Raw genomic sequence first — 17,141 nt, 5'->3', positions numbered from 1 at the left:
AACCTACCCGTTAAATTACAATGAAAAGTTACTAGTTAATGCATTTACGTCCTAGGGATTTTTCCATAAAAAATAATATTGTTATTATTATGTAAACAATTTGTAATAAATAACAATATTATTCGATAACATTTGAAATTAATCGTATACTACATGTAGTACAATTAAATATACAAATGTTTACATTATCACGAATGTATATAAATATGCATATAAGAATTGACGAAGGTACAAATATCAATATGATTTTAGCATTAAAAACATAACTTTGAATGTTTTTTAATGTAAAGTATCATTGAAAATAATGTGAAAATAGTTGTTAATCAAATACTTGTAACAATCAGTAAATAACGCATTATAAAACTCATTTTCTTCAATGCGCATAATCCCAGTGGTTATCCTCATCAGCTGATATAATAAACAAAACTATGACAATATATATTTATATAAATATATTTTGTACAATTTATAAAGTCTGAAGTTATTTATTAAAGTTACGATAATATAAACAAATAAATTCTTAAGATGTCATTAAGAAAATTTATGCATCCAAGGAATAAATATAAAAAAGTACCAGACTTCAAACAACTTGCATTACAATATCCTGAATTTCGTAATGTTGCAAATATAGTAAGATATTAAATTGAATAACAATATCAATATTGTTAAAATCAAGTATAAAATGTAATCTGTTTATTCAACTTTTAGGATATAGCAGGCAAAGTGAAGATTGACTTCAAGAATGAGGAGAGTTTACGAGTACTCACAGAAGTATTATTAAAACATGATTTTAATCTAGAAGTGAAAATACCTCCAAAGAAATTAGTACCTACATTGCCATTGCGTTTGAACTATATTTTATGGATTGAAGATTTAATGAAACATGCTTCTTTTCATGACATGGAAGAAATTATAGGAATAGACATTGGTACAGGGGCAGTTTGTATTTACCCTTTGTTGTTTGCAAAAATGTATGAAAATCAAATGATTGGAACAGAAGTCGATGAAACCAGCATACAAACAGCCAATCATCAGATTGAAAATAATAAGTTGCAACATTTAATAAAAAGTATAATTACATCACAGATTATCTACAACTTATTCAACTTATACTTTAATTTTAAATTAATATATTTTTTACAGTACTAAAGGTAGATGAAAAAACAATTTTGAAAGGTGCAGTTGACAAAGATCAAGTATACCATTTCTCAATGTGTAATCCACCTTTTTTTAAAATAGAGGAAGCACCAGATAAAGTGCCAAAACGACTACCACCAAGAAATGCTCCAACTGGAAACAGTGGTGAACTTACAGTTCAGGGTGGCGAAAGAGAATTTGTAACACAGATGATTAATGAGAGTATAGAGACGAAAGAAAAAATCAAAATTTATACTACAATGTTTGGAAGAAGAAGCAATTTATTATTTTTGTTGAAATTTTTAAAGAAAAAGAATATAGAGAACGCAACGTGGACGGAATTTTGTCAGGGTCACACAAAACGGTAAACACTTACTACAAATATTCTACTTGTTCACAAATGTATATATACTAATATGTTTGTTAATAGATGGGGATTGGCATGGTCATTTCTACCAAAAGATGTTATTGACCTGACAACTGCACCTGTTATTAGAAAAAGTGGAGATTACATTGCAAAGTTATTAAGAGAGAGGCGTCCAACTGAAATACAGTTCCCTATGCAACATAAATTTTCTTCCTTTGACCATGTAATCAACATTTTAGAAGAAACAATGGAAGAGATAAATGTAACATTTGTATTTAAATATATTATATTGTGCTAAGTTTAATATCTTAATATATGTTGTTTAACATGCAGGTAAAAATCAAGGAATTAAACTTACCTATTGACGATTTCAATGGGTGGTCGTGTCAGTTAATTGCGGAAAATGATACATGGTCGCATGCACGTAGAAAGCGTCGATTAGCTCAGAGACAAATGAACCAATCTAGAGATCATGACAGAGAAGATACAAATACAACAAATGATTTTACAAAAAATAGTTCAGAAGAATTAATTGAAAATAATACAAAAGATAATACCACTGCACAAAAACAGGTTCAATTATCAGCAGAAAACGTGGATATGAAAGAACCTCTGCTAATATGTAGCTTTTTTGTTGAACCGATAGAGCATGAAGAATCTGAAAATGATGACATAAAAATATCTATGATTTTTGAAAAAGGAACTGGTGGAATAAATGCTTTAGAAACATTTAAACAGTACTTAATAAACAAATTAGACGTCAGGGAGTATTTTCAAAAGCAGTGCGCAAGACCTAATAAAAAGAAAAGGAAGAGATTAAAAAGTGGTACAAGTAATGATGCTAATTCGCAAGAAAGCGAAAAATCATTTGAAAGCAGTGTGGAATCTGTTTAGGCTATTAATATTCCATATAAAATGGCTAATTGCATGTGTAAATTCTATGAAATTATGTAACAGGTAAAATATATGTAAATCAAGTATTTAACTTTATTTATAATCAATAGTCCTTATTAACTAGCATTTTTTTTATCATACATTTTGGCTAACAAGTGCAATATGATATTTCCATGTTATAAATTATATAAACTTGTTAAACAGAAACTACACAGCTTTTCCATTTATTCATCTTTCATTATTACTATTATTGTTATACGTATAACAATTAGAACACAAAATAATTTCATATTTAAAACAAAATATTAACAAACCACTGATGTTTTCAACTCAATCATTCAATAATATAATAAAATCTTGATGTGGGGTGTTTGCCCTTAATATCCTCCGTACAACAAATGCTATTTAATAAAATTTTATGATTAAACAACAAAAAATTGTAGACTAACATTTCGGTAACAGTTGATTTTCATTTGTATAACACTAAGACTAACTGCGGTATTTCTCTATTAGTAATTAGTAAATTGACGCTACTTCTATAATATGTTGACTAATGAGCTGCTTTTGATAACTTTATTCATGTTCGTGAATGCAACAACGCATCTGTCATTATACCATGCTTTTGCTGCCACCATTTGTTTATAAAATATCTTCTTTTTTTTCATACAAACGGTAATTAAGAATCTGTAAAATTTAAATTCTTTTTCAGATTCGGATCCTCGCATACGATGACGATAAAATAATGACAGATGAAAGAAAGCTTTTTACGTGATGTACATGATATAAAAATGATAACAAAGTTGTATGAATAGTTCTTGTTATTCCATGTCGACCTTCGTGTATTTTAATATTGTTTGTTATAATTCCAATTATTTAGTACTTCAACAATTCCATTGGACTTACTGATGGCAACTAGAATGGGAAAGTGACAGTAATGTTTAGATGGCACAAACAATGATCTCATATGTGTACTAACAAAATAGCCTATTAAAGAGGTACAAAAAAAAAAGAACAATTGACTTATATTCTATAATAATAAAATCGATTATTCGTTTCATGATCATTATAACTCTGTCGGTACGTTGCATACCATTTCAATTTAGCAACACTTGTGCAATACGCTGGAACAAACGCTAATTATCTCGTCGATCGATGGAAGTGTAATAATTTTCTCGATATAGAATTAATTGAGCCTTTAGAAAAAGATGCGACGATATAGGCGACACAAATTGTCTTTTAATCCTTTCAAAAACATATCCCGTTTGTTCGTTAAATCTGTAATTAATCAAACTATGAGCAACGTTATGGTAAGCACGTCTGCTAAGGCAATGAATTCTTTGTTCAGAATTATTTACACAAGTGAAGAATTAATTTTATATTAGTGAATATATGCAGTCGTAAATCAGTCAAATGAATTTCTGTAACTTGGCGTATCATAATCGAGCATCGTAAGCGTTAAAAAATCTAGCTCTCGAAAATTTCACGCATATATTGTCAATAATCGCCACACTGTAAAAGTTCAATTCTGATAGCACTTTTTTTTTTTTTTCATAAATGTATATACGATACATCAAATAACGATCCTCATCGAACAATCACTGCCATATTCGTTTTAATCCCAATCAATTTATTATGTATACCGTACTCGCGTTACTCCTGCAAAGACTGGACGCGCGGGCAGGAAAAGACTAGGATTCAGAAAAAAAAAACTACTAAGTATCATCATTAGCGACTTAGAATGAGCTCAGCTTTCTGCGGCCACTGGTTCTAACGTTGTCTTGTTTTCTTCAAGTTTCTTCAATTCTATTTTCTGCGCATCAACCTTCTTTTCTATTTTCTTATTCTCTTTCTCATCTTTCTTACATTCTTTCTCATTTTTTCTATTCTCTTTTTCTTCTTTCTTATTGTTATCCTTGTCCTCCTTCTTATTTTCTTTCTTGCCTCCATTTTGAAGCGCCTTGATTTCACCGTCAGGCGTCTGTTCTTTCTGTCGTTTCTCTATTTCCGCTTTAAAGTTTTCAATATCCTGTTGGCTGATTTGAACGAACAGAATACCGTTGATCACGTTCAACATGTCGAGCACGGATCCCATACTGGGTGGTTGTACCTGAATCGGTGGCAGACTGACACCGGATTTGCCGGTATAAATTTCGTTCATCTTCTTTTGTAAAACAACGGCCTGCTGGGTAAGGTGTCGCAAACAGTCACTGCTTTCTTTGGTCTTCTCGTGATCCTCACCTAACTGTTGCTTATATATAGCGTAAGTTTCTTTCTCGTTGTTTAATGCCGCACGAAAATCACCCATACAAGACTGAGTTCTGGCAACGAGATGATAAGAGACAGCTACTTTCAGAGACCTTGGGCCATGGTATCGAAGATTCAGAGCTAAAGCATGCTCCAAAAAGCGGAGCGATAATTCGTATTCTCCAACGGCGTGAAGTATCAGCGAAATGTTACTCTGTATAAATAATAAACATTAATGAAATTATATGTTAGACAAGGTGTTTCATAACTCCTGTAACATCCGGAAATGGAGGATTGCTGGGGTGATTCTGAACAACTTTTTCCTTTAGCAAAAACACGTAGATACGTCCCTGCTAAACTCGCGCATGCGCGGGGAAACCCGCGCGCGCTCTACGCGCCCTTTCATTGGCCAGCGTCTTTCGTCAATAATTCAAAAACGAAGCTTCAACCAACATTTTGAAAAAGGAATAAATTGTTCAGAATCACATCAGCAACTCCCCATTTCCTGGTGTTACGGGAGTTATGAGACACTCTGTATATTTATACTCACATCAAGAAGCGCTACTTCTGGATGATCTTCACCGCAAACTAATAACGCCAAATACCGTGCCCTGTATAGTAACCTCAATGACACAGACACTTGACCATTGGCAAAGGAGTATAGAGCTAGATGAATCTGTGAACGAGTATTAAGGGTAATGTTAGTATAATGATACAGGTTGCTGGCTCAATCAAAATTGTTGTGTCTAATACTTACATATTCTGTAATGGTATATGGGTGATCAATTCCATTAACTCTTTCCGACATAAGAACTGCTTTTTGTTGAGTAGCAAGAGCTTCTCCATGTTCACCCATTATGTAATTTAATCGCGCAAGCATTCTAAGACACTGCGCGATTTCAGGATGCATAGCACCGTAAACATTATTTAAGAGATTTAATGCCTCACTGATCAATTCATATCCATCTTTCAAATAACCTTGCTGAATTTTACTTTGACCTGTCGTGTAGAAATTGTACGCATCGCTTGCCTAGAAAAATGAAAAATAAATAAAAATAAATAACACAAGAAAGTTTTAGACCTGTATTTTTACTTACCCTAGGATTGATATGTTTAACAACAGGGAATATACTGAGGATATCTTCTTCGAAGAACGTCGCTCTGTTCTTATTTTCAAAGTTGTATTCGCGTAACAATATTTGAATACCAGTCTTTATACAGAAGTTGCGCAGCAGAGAGATTTTCTGAAGATGAAAATTCTCTATCGTAGCGTCCAATGACTCCGGGCACGGTGTTTCCCAATCGTAGTAACTTTTCAGATCCGCTTTAATTTGTTGCCAGAGAGACTTTGGTGTTAAGGAAGCCCATTCCACCTCGGACTGCTGCGGACCATTATTTCTACCTTTCCTTTTGTTGCGTCGCTTGGCAGTTTTACTCTGAAGCTGAAACCGGTAATTATATAAATTTTCACCTAGAAAATTATTTCCTTTATTGATACCCTTCGTTTCGATAATTGAATGTACACAACGAATGGAACGAATTAACCCATTTGTTACCACGATCCCCAAATGGGGATTTGAATATATATATATATATTTTTTTATCACTTGCAATAGGATTATATTAAATAAAATGTTAAATAAAAATATCAAAAATAAAAATTTGGCAGTTAATGGGTTAATATCCTCTACCAGTAGCGATAGTACCTCTTCTAGATTCTGTTGCGGATGAATGATTTGTGCTGAAGACAATAAGCAATTCAAGAAATGACTAATTGCTGCAGATAGGCTCATTAATTCTGTACCCTGAAACAAATGGATATTATATTTCCTTGCACCTGAGCTTAATAAAAACTGTTCCAATTTAATCAACGCACCTGCATATAAAACGTGAAGATGTGTTTTGCTGAACGTAAAATAAGTTCCGAAACAACGATACGTTTAAGATACTGTAACTGTGGAACGTTAGCTAACATGGCAGCCAATTTACCAAGATACCGTACATTGATACCTTTACCATGCAAAGCTTCCACTAATGTACTACCGTCCATCGCAGCAGCTGTGTGATCCAAACATTCTCGAATCTATAACAGAAAAGTTTTACTGAAGTATGTGTATATATATACATCAGAGCAAATATGTTCTTTAGTAACACTTACAAAAGTAGGAATTTGTACAGTCAATAAAAAGTCGGCAGCATCTTGCACCAACTGTTTCTGTTTCTTTAACGCAGGACCATTTGAATCTGGATGTTTTACACCCGGCGAAAATACGTCTGGATTAAATCTAACGTCGAATTCAGCTTCTCGCAAACTTCCAACAGCTGCGGCAGCTCTTCGAACTATTTCCTTCGTACTCTCTTCCACTAAAATAAGGAAATTAAGGCTTAGAACAGGTCACTGATACAGTAAAATATTTTTTAAATAGATGAAAATCTATTCTAATATTGTAGAATATTTTTTGTAGTAGCTATAGATTTCCCAGTCTATTCTGATATAGTAAAATATTTTTATAGTAATTATAGATTTTTAAAATAGATCAAAATTTATTCTAATATCGTAGAATATATTGTGTATCTAATATAGCGTACAAAAACTCACACACCTAATTAATTAGGTGGGAACATTGCACAATTTTCTAATAAAATTTTATTATTTATTTTATGGCCACACCTAATTAAAAAAAAAAAACAGAAAATCATCACTATCATCCACCTACTATTCGAATGCAGAAGATACAACAACCAAAGACCAAAATATGGAATCTGAACACTGAAGTCTTAACGACACAGAAACACAAAGAAAATACCCTAAACTACCTAAAAGACATTAACATCTACCACTACATATAACCGGACAGAAACGAAAGAAACAAGTCCTAGTCGTAGCTAATGATCCGTAGGTCGATGTGACGTAAAACCCGAAATAAAAAAAGAAAAAAAAAAGGAAATTAATGAATTAAGGTATATACATCTTATGGCAAAACAAAATATCAATTATACCACGTACATTCTTGTTTCTCTCCACCAGTAATGGAATCAGTAATACTTTCCACAATCTTTTTGGCCTCGTCTGTTTCAATTAACGCATGAGTAGAATCTTCTTTATTACTATCCACTGCAACGGCATTTGATTCTTCTTTTTTACCTTCCTAAAATTAATGAGAGATTAAATTATAATATTGTTTCTACTGTAAGATGTTAAGGAAGATGAAAAATTTGTTCTTGCCTTAACAATAGTTTCCTTCTCCTTCTGCACTCTTCTCGCAGACGTTAATTGTTGAAGATGAACAGCGGCGTGCTTAATGAATTGGACGTATCTAGCTTCAACAAAGGAATCAATCAGTTCCTGACGAAGGCAAGCTAATTTATGCTTGTGCTCGATTGGAAAACCTAAAGCTCTAGCTTCTTTGCTTAGCTCGACGCCTTCCACTATAAAGAATAAGTGCAATAAAATGTAGTAATAAAAATGAACTTCGACTATGTTGTTGAATACATCAACTTACATTTAAGGAAATTAACATCAGGAGGGAAAGTCCGTAACAAATCCAGCACGTAATGTCGAGAATCATTACCGATGATTCCTTTGCATTCCACGCTACTGCAAAGTTCAATTTCTTCACCGGCATCGTTGATTACTTTATGTGGAAGAATTTTTAGTTGTTGACCAGTTTTGTTCAACTATGAAATATACAATAGATCATGAAACACAATTGACAAATGTTTCTTACGTATTAATTAACCCTCTATTGCATTCCGTTCCCAATTAGGAACTTAAATTTCAAATGTTCTATAGTAAATTAAGTAGACAATACTGAAGACTCTGACTTGGTTCCAAGTGGGAACATTGGGCAATTTTCTAATAAAATTTTATTATTTATTTCAACACTTATTTTTAAGTAGACTAACAGCCATATACATTTTTTACAACTCGTCATAAAATTTCATGCAATAGAGGGTTTAACCCTTTCCACTCCTATTATTATATATGTATTTTTCTAATTTTTTCTACTAAACTAGTTAAATTGTAATATGTTCCCATAAAAATGTTTTCATTTTGATCCTTCTCAAATATAAATACGAGTGCCAAGGGTTAATATTGTTATAGCGAAGAACTAACCAATTCAAGGTATTTGGGATGCGTGAGAACCGTTTTACCAAAATCTACGGAACCATAAACAACAGATTGCTCCTGCTCGCGTTCCAAGATTCCTGGGATGATCGACTGAGCGGTGACACGATATCCTCTATGCAGAGGAATTACGAGTGATTACCACGAAAACTTAACATCCATTCAATCGAGACGTTAGTCGAGATAGAATATTGAACATCGAACAAGTATAAATGATCCGCTACAAAATATCCACGTCGTACAAATAATGTGACGAAAGGAACGCGTGTATCTAATGTAGCGTACAAACCTATAATCGATTACAACGGTACCGAGTGTATAAAGACCAGGTAAGTCAACGGCAGCGTATACTCTGACACCTTGAAGATCATTACGAGGCGCGACAAAAGCAGCAGCATCACCGCCTAATTCTTTGTAATGATCTCTAACGTCGAATCCAAGCGAGAAGAAGATATTGTTCCAAATGAACATCTGCATTTTTGCCTCTTCCCCTGGATTTATTGCCATCACATTACCGTCTATCACGGCTACTGCTCCTCGAGTTGCAGCCGCAACGAAATCACTATGAACCTGAATGAGAAATTAAATTAATAAAAAAGCAAGTATTATAATATATTAGGTGTACAAATTAATTCGGTGCCTTTAGTATTACGCCTTCTTAATTAATGTATTTAATTTGAATATTTGACAAGTGACAACATAATAATAATAACGATTATTTCAATAATTCGTATTAGTATGGCTTTTTAAAAATAAATCTTTAATTAAAATAAAGAAAAGGCACCGAATTAATTTATAAATCTAATACAAATACAAAGAAGGTGGATGTACTTTGAAAATAGCGCGTTCCCTAAGCAGTCTTTCTGGTAAATTTTTACGTGGCAGCTCTCTTGTTGTCTGTAACTCCTCGTTCCAGTCTCTAGTTTGTCCAGGGATGTGCTCTTCGTAGCCCAACTTGGAGGAGAAAGCTGTACATAAATAAACGATGTATCATTTTATTACATTTAAATCTAGGTAAATGATCAGAAAAACGAAGCGTACTATCTTCGGCGCGTATCGCGTCAATCGTGTGTTCAATCTGAGGCGCGGACCAGGCATAGAGTTGATACGGTGTGGCCACTCTTTCAAACGGATGCCGTTGCGTTCTTCGCCTTTGCATAGCAGCGAAACCCCGTTTAAATGCCGGGCTGAGCTGATTCAGTAGTTCAATTAAGCTGTGACACAGATGACTCGGTGTCGCTGGTTTTGGATTAAACACCTCTTTTGTTGACTGATTGACAAAGAATCCTCTGGCGCACGCAGTCAAATAGTATTGCTTATCCTCTAACGTTACAACGTGTAAGTATAACAAATCACCGTGAAGCTTTCTGTGGCCCGGTGGTGGATTCCATCCGGAAGTCGTTAAAACCTGCGATAAATGAATTGTTTTTATAAAATAAACGAAGATAGGAAACGACTCCAAATCAACGAGCCCTTACTTTTAAACAAGGAGGACACTTCTGCTCTTTGGCTTGCGGTTGTAGAGGTAGTAACGGTCTATCTTTACAGCCGGGTATAATGTAATCGGGTGGAGTACAGTCGACCGAATCCGCCCTGCTCTTTTTCTTCTCGAGGATGTCGCCGTTCGTGACGACGTTTAGGAACGATAAACTGGCACACTCGACGCCGTTGTAAGCGTCCGCAGGATCCACAGACTTCAACAGATCACGAACGTGTCGCACGTGTATACGAGCTTCCCGCATCGTGTATGGTTCTTCGACTACTTTAATCACAGAACCTTCTTTCAGACCTTCGATATTCTTTAATTCAGCAAAGTTATCCAAGGTGTTGCCGTCCAGTTGTAGGGAGAAACATGTACGGTGGCAGGTGTCCTCGCGGTCCATCAGCAACTGATGGATCTCCTGAAAAATAATATAAACGTTTATTTCTATCGTTTTTGTATAGGGTTATACAAATTGAGTGTCGCATCTTCAAATAGAAATAAAATGCAAAGTATTTGATTCTTGTATGGTTATTTTATTTTAATACAAAGTTTATTTTATGACATTAATTATGAAAAACTATATCATTCTCCGCTTTTTTTGCAAGCTCGATACGTTTGACCGAGTAATTTTTCACGAGGAGGAATTTAACACCATTAGATTTTTTTATGGGGTTTATGAAAAGTGAAGTTTACGCGAATAATCCAAAGACTATTGACGAGCTGAGGAACAAAATCGCTATTAAATTGAATTCTACTTGGGTGAAACGCATCGGGCACGTGAAAAAGGAGGAGGACGTTTAAATAATATTGTCTTTGATAATTAATGTCATACCTTAGTGTTAAAATAAAGGAACCTTAAAAAAATCACATACCTTGAGTTTTATTTCAATTTGAATAGAATCAGAAGTACTTGAAGGTATATCAATCAGTTACCTGTACCAGCTCCATACTGGAAACTTGTATGTCAAAGGGTTCAGCACCTGGACTGACTATTTTAACAGTGAATCCCATATCTTGAATAAAAACAATTTCTTGCTCGTTATTGCCATCCTTATCACCATCTCCATCCTTCTCACTCTTATCGTTCTTCTTATCCTTTTCCTCGTCCTTTTCCTTTTCCTTTTCATTCTCGTCGCCTTTTTCTTTCGTCGCTTCCACTTCACCCTTCTCGACAACGTTTTTCGAGGCTGTGCTCGTACTTCCGGTCTCCTCCGCGGTTTCCTTCATATCTAAAGAGACAAATTTATTAAAGTCTGCAGAAACGTGAAATTTTTTAGGTTTCTTACAACTTTATCTAACCGTTTCAGTGATATATGTATACATTAAGTCGACTAAAGTACAAGGATTACCTTACCGAATAATTTAGATAAATTGTAAAAACATTTTCGTTATCATATATCGAATGTAATACCTGTAATTTAACGAGCGATAATTATTCAAATAGATAATATTCTAATTACTTATGTGAATTATTAAATTATCAATATTGTTCTAATGACAGAAGTTATTATAAATCATCAAACACTTATGAAAATATTAAACAATGATGCCAATTACTGATCGATGTTAAACCAGTAAAGTAACTAAATTCACAACCTTAATTACAATTCTATATTTATCATAAAGCAGACAAATCAAGGTTATTTATTTTTATTTCAATAAGCATAACGATAAGGGAAATTTTATATTGTATTTAGTATTTTTCTTTTAATAATAACATTAATATTATTTATCGCTTTTATTAAATAAGGAGAAATTTATGTAAAAGATGTTTCTGTAGAAATGGGGAGCATTTCTGACTAGAGACGGCAATGGACATCCGTGGGTCTACCACTTGCATCCACCAATGCATTTATAAATAAACGGCAATGTAAATAGTTCGCACTTAAATGCCGTACTATTTTTATCGATCTCATGTTTGCAATATACATCCATTCCTGGTGAACGTCGATCTTCGACGTGTTACGTTATTAATTATGGTTTAACTGGCGAACCGTTTACCAGTGTTCATTGTGATTCTACCATGGTGTTGAGTGCTCGAACATATTTCAAATAGTTCACACCTGCGGGACCTTGATCTTTAGCGGCCTTCATACACCGGTGGAATTCATTCTGGACACTAGGAATAAAAATATTCTTTATTTCATATTTGTGCAGAAAATGTATATTTTGCTATGCTAAATTGATACTGTAATATTTTTATTATAATCTATAATATTACAATAATCTATTAATATTTTCATATGATTTGGTTTGTAAATGTTTTAAAATTTTAATTTAAAAAAATCTAAACTGTGTTGTTATTTTTGTTTTTGCGCTTGGCAACACGAAACGTTGCATGATGTGAAATAGCCAATCACAGGATGAAAGGATATCCAAGGAAATATTAATTTTTTTCTACCTCCTTTGATGTGTTGAATTTGTAATTTTTATTGTATATTAAAAGTATTCTAAAATTAGAAAGCAATAATTATTATATTAAATAATTTGAACAAACGCGAAATTTAGTAAAAATTTAAGTGTCCAAAATTAATTTCACTAGTGTATACAACACTTTATAATAAACTAAAACGTACAGCGTTCTAGTAACTAATCGAAATTTAAAAATATATATATGAGATGTACAAATTAATTCGGTGCCTTTGCTTTATTTTAATTAAAGATTTATTTTTAAGGAGCTATAGTAATTCCAATTATTGAAATAATCTTTATTGTTATTATGTCTTGTCACTTTTCAAATGTTCAACCGCGGGAAAATATTCAAATTAAAAATATTAATTAAGAATTAATTTGTACACCTAATGTATATATAAATAATTCTAGAATTGTGTACTGCATAATTGCAATATTAGTAACAGTGGATTTAAATTGAATAGAATCTTTCGATTGTCGCAGTGTTTGCCGCTTTGATGTTGGTATCGATTATCGATTGATCGCCGAGTTGTCGCCAATCAAAATTCTATTGACTTGTTAGAGGACGTTCACCCAGCGGTATCAAGATCGAAAGAAATTCGAAAAATTTCATGATAACAAACAGTAGATTATTTATATTTTTACCTTTTTTACAAATATTCTGATCTACAAACAATTTTCTAGTTTTAAACTAAACCCTTCGGCATCTTTGTCGGTGAATATACATATATATATATTCACATCGATACATCAAAATTTACATCGATTTATCTTGTAAAGGAATCGCTTTATCTTGTTCTTATTGTACATTCTTACTATTCCGATTTAACGCTGTTCTCCACTAAGTTTTATCAAAACGAAAGATAAGAAAAGTAACACTGAAAATAACCTAGAGATAAGTAGACAAAAATGTGTTAAAAAAGAAAATCGAGTCTGAGATACATTTCGAGTCATCGTTATCTAATTTAAAAACGTTTTAATTTTAAAAACTAATAAATGTCATAATTACGAATACCCGGAAGTACTCGAAAGAAGATGGAAACGTTTTTAAATGTTCAACGCTATTAATTAGATCTACGCAATAATCTGTTTTATAAATTTATCTTTCGTAGTATTAAATTTAAAAATTTATGAATCAATTTTACCTCAAATCTTTAAATCTTAATTATTCTAGAAAAGGATAGATCATATATATTTTGAATTGTTGTTGAAAACATACATTTTTCAGCCTATAACGTAACGAAACGTTTTATTATTTACTGGTTAATTAAAATCGCGCAACAACGAAGTGCGATCTTTTGAATATTGCGTTCCGTACACATAACCAAACTATTCGAATCGAAATACAAATAACCGGGTTCAGTACCGCACAGATGGGTCCATTCGAATTTACCGGCAGGGTTGGATGTTAATTATGTGTTCGTCTCATTATCACTGTCGCGCCTTCTGTAAGAAAGCTCGACAAATTACGAAGTCGTTTGTACAATGACCATCTGTTAGTAAATTGATTAACGATTTACTAAACCTACACGGCAGATATTAACTCAAGGTGAACTAGTTTAATTCTTTCAAAGGTAAGGTAATAAATGTGTAAGAAAAAATGGTAAATATCTACAATTAAGGCTCCAACGAGAAATCAATTGAAAAGAGGTAAATTCTATGTATTTTTGCCTCTCGAATCCAAAACTGTTGATAAAGTTTGGGGGTCGTTTGTATTTTTTCTCATATCTTTAAAAATACAAGCGACCCCCAAATTTTATCAACAGTTTTGGATTCGAGGGGAAAAAATACATAGAATTTACCTCTTTTTAATTGATTTCTCGTTGAGGCCCTAATTGTAGACAGTAATCGAAAAAATTATTAAAAAAATTGTGTTAAATAGTTTTACATTTCTTACAATACGATATGTTTCTAATAACATTGAACTTACGTGGAGGCTTGACTTACGAAATCGAATCGTATTTCAAAATCGTACGAGATATTACAGTATAAAATATCGTTTTTAGTACATCGGAGTCAAAGCAAAGCGCAAGGAACACAACATAACGTCAAAACGAAGACCGATAACCTCTGTTATCAATAATTCTTTGTAATTTACTATTGTTCTTTCGAAACACGTGACTCTTTTATAAAACGCCATTCTTTATTGAATGAAATTCAAAAACTTTTTTATTTTTTATTTTCACTTTTTTTCTTTCTATATATATGTATATAGTCTAATTATTAAAAAATGATAATTAAAAAATAATTATCGTAATAATTATTTAAAAAATTATTAGGGTCGGCCCTGGACCTAGGCAGACTAGGCGGCCGCCTAAGGGCCCCCCATAAGACGACTTTGCGTCTAAGAATGCAAGAGTAATGTTTACTTGAATATTAATCGATGAATTGTCATAATAATTATTTAAAAAATTATTAGGGCCGGCCCTGGACCTAGGCAGACTAGGCGGCTGCCAAAGGCCCCACAAGGTCCAGGGTCCCCATAAGATGATCTTGCGACTAAGATTGCAAGAAGAGTAATGTCTACTAATAGGGAAATTGATAATTTGGAAAATGGTAGTTTAGAAATTGCTAATAGAGAAATTGGTAATTTGGAAGCTGATAATTTGGAAAATGGTGATTAGGGAATTTCTAATAGGGAAATTGCTAATTTAGAAATTGCCAATAGAGAAATTGGTAATTTGGATAATATTAATATTAATCAATGTAAATGCAAATCTAAATTAGTTATACAAGCTTCAATGTTAATTTTATAAATTTTAAACTACTTTTTATATGTCATATATGCGAAGGGGCCCTTTTTCGGAGCTCGCCTCGAACCCCGTAAATCTCAGGAGCGGCCCCAAAAATTATATGTATAGATTACAAAATAATTCAGTCATGAAAAATTTGTTTTCAAGTTCTCCGTAGTTACGCCTATGCACGCGGGGTCATTAACATGCACGTGTTTTCTTTCATTTCGTTTTTTTTCTTTTTTTTAAAGACAGTTCTAAAAGAAGAACAAATTAACGTGACGGGTTAGTGAATTGACGATGATGAATAACACATCCCCCGATAATTGACCGGGTTCCACTCGAATTAAGATATTTGTTTTCCACCGACCGTTGGACTTTGAAAAAGGGGCTGTAGAAGCAGCACTGAATCAGAACTATCGTTTTACACAAAACAGACACACGATTGTGCAATGTAATTTACATAATTCTTATTGTTGGCAGATATTATGTATCGACTTCTTATACTGTACAATTTCATCCAAAAAAAAACAGTACAATAAAGCACAACTAAATTTAATTATCAATTGAATTGTTACATTGCCTATTAAAAAAATTACACAAAATATTAAACGCACACGTTTAGCATCGATATCTTAAAGACGTATGAATTGTTAACATCCTAAAGAGATGCATAATGAAGCGAGTAGTTAAACAGGACAGGTTACACGATTTCATCACCTGATGAGAAACTGATCACGTGCCTCCAAGAAATGAAATATAAGATAGATAATAAAAATTAGAAAACGATTAAATGGAAATCATACTCGAATCGATTTGAAGGTGCGTCTTCAGAAGAAGAAGAAGCACGTCAAACTATATGTTCATGCGTTCTTGTGCAATTATTTGCAAAACCCGCGGCAATAATATCGACAGGATTGAAAGCGTGATTGCTGGTGATAATTAGTGTAAGAAGGGTGAAAATTCGTCTGCTAGATAGACATTGCGTCTTCTGCTAATTTCCCTCGTCTGAATCTCGTGGCTCGCATGACCCTGCGGTACATAGATTCGCGCAATTCGCGCGTTACATAACACCGAGGGCCCGGCTTTTAGCCTAGGCGGCATCGTTAAGGCACAGATTAAAATGAACGAAACACACGGTAACTTGACCGAATCATTACATAACGCCAGCAACCGTACCGTCTAATCTTTGAAGAGATGAAAAATTCAGGGCGTTCAGTTTATAAAATCACATTACGTTACTAACCAGTAGCTGTTTGATCCTCGTTGCCGTTCAACAGAGGGATTTTCATACTCCCATTTTCCGTGGAGGCCTCGATTTGTGCGCCCAATGTCATCTTTCTCTGACAATCCCTTTTAAAGTTTCACAAGGCTCCCGTTTAAACCGTCAGTTCTTTATTAACCACAGTAACACCGCACGCACACCTTTCAGAATTTCGTTCGAAAACGACGTTCCAACTCCTTTCACGAGGAAGCACACTAACTCTGAAACACTCTGAGCCGCTTTTCTCTACCGCACGTGCGTTTCGACGAAGTGCAAAGTCTAATGTACACGATTGGTCTTTCCTTCTAGCAGTTTATCAAACGGGAACCTTTGATTGGTTCTTCTTCTCACGTGATCCACCCCTTGCTATCCGGTGAGCGTTTGTAATTGGTCGATGCCGATGTATCAGATGATAAAGTTCGTTCTGAAGTTGGCTCTTATTGTGGCACCTTCAGGTTGGTAACGATTGTTAAATATCA

At 33.6% G+C, this 17,141-nt stretch overlaps 2 protein-coding genes across 3 annotated transcripts; one reads left to right on the top strand and one right to left on the bottom strand.

Moving 5' to 3' along the window:
- The first annotated feature begins 104 nt into the window (after positions 1-104).
- LOC114879372 (U6 small nuclear RNA (adenine-(43)-N(6))-methyltransferase) lies at positions 105-3,209 on the top strand. The gene is made up of 6 exons (XM_029194243.2): positions 105-630; positions 709-1,069; positions 1,144-1,501; positions 1,568-1,766; positions 1,838-2,461; positions 3,108-3,209. Exons 1-5 carry the CDS (start codon positions 526-528, stop codon positions 2,396-2,398), a joined length of 1,584 nt encoding a protein of 527 aa, XP_029050076.1. The 5' UTR covers positions 105-525; the 3' UTR covers positions 2,399-2,461; positions 3,108-3,209.
- Positions 2,468-16,903, bottom strand: LOC114879368 (clustered mitochondria protein homolog). Of its 2 annotated transcripts, none has more exons than XM_029194225.2 (17): positions 16,645-16,903; positions 11,188-11,483; positions 10,250-10,672; positions 9,813-10,179; positions 9,603-9,739; positions 9,061-9,341; positions 8,760-8,886; positions 8,146-8,320; positions 7,869-8,071; positions 7,650-7,791; positions 6,801-7,006; positions 6,519-6,725; positions 6,349-6,447; positions 5,740-6,084; positions 5,400-5,672; positions 5,193-5,318; positions 2,468-4,856 (listed from the first exon to the last, which is right to left on the bottom strand). In XM_029194225.2, exons 1-17 carry the CDS (start codon positions 16,733-16,735, stop codon positions 4,143-4,145), a joined length of 4,212 nt encoding a protein of 1,403 aa, XP_029050058.1. In that variant the 5' UTR covers positions 16,736-16,903; the 3' UTR covers positions 2,468-4,142. The 2 variants fall into 2 exon arrangements, with proteins under 2 accessions (XP_029050058.1, XP_046144156.1); XM_046288200.1 differs by lacking the exon at positions 16,645-16,903 and adding an exon at positions 11,666-11,755.
- Between the last annotated feature and the right edge of the window lie 238 nt (positions 16,904-17,141).

The sequence above is a fragment of the Osmia bicornis genome, chromosome 12 (assembly GCF_907164935.1).
Source record: "Osmia bicornis bicornis chromosome 12, iOsmBic2.1, whole genome shotgun sequence".
In the NCBI taxonomy this organism is placed as follows: Eukaryota; Metazoa; Arthropoda; class Insecta; order Hymenoptera; family Megachilidae; genus Osmia; species Osmia bicornis.
Note: the sequence above shows the minus strand (reverse complement) of the source record. Positions and strands in the feature narration are given on the sequence as shown.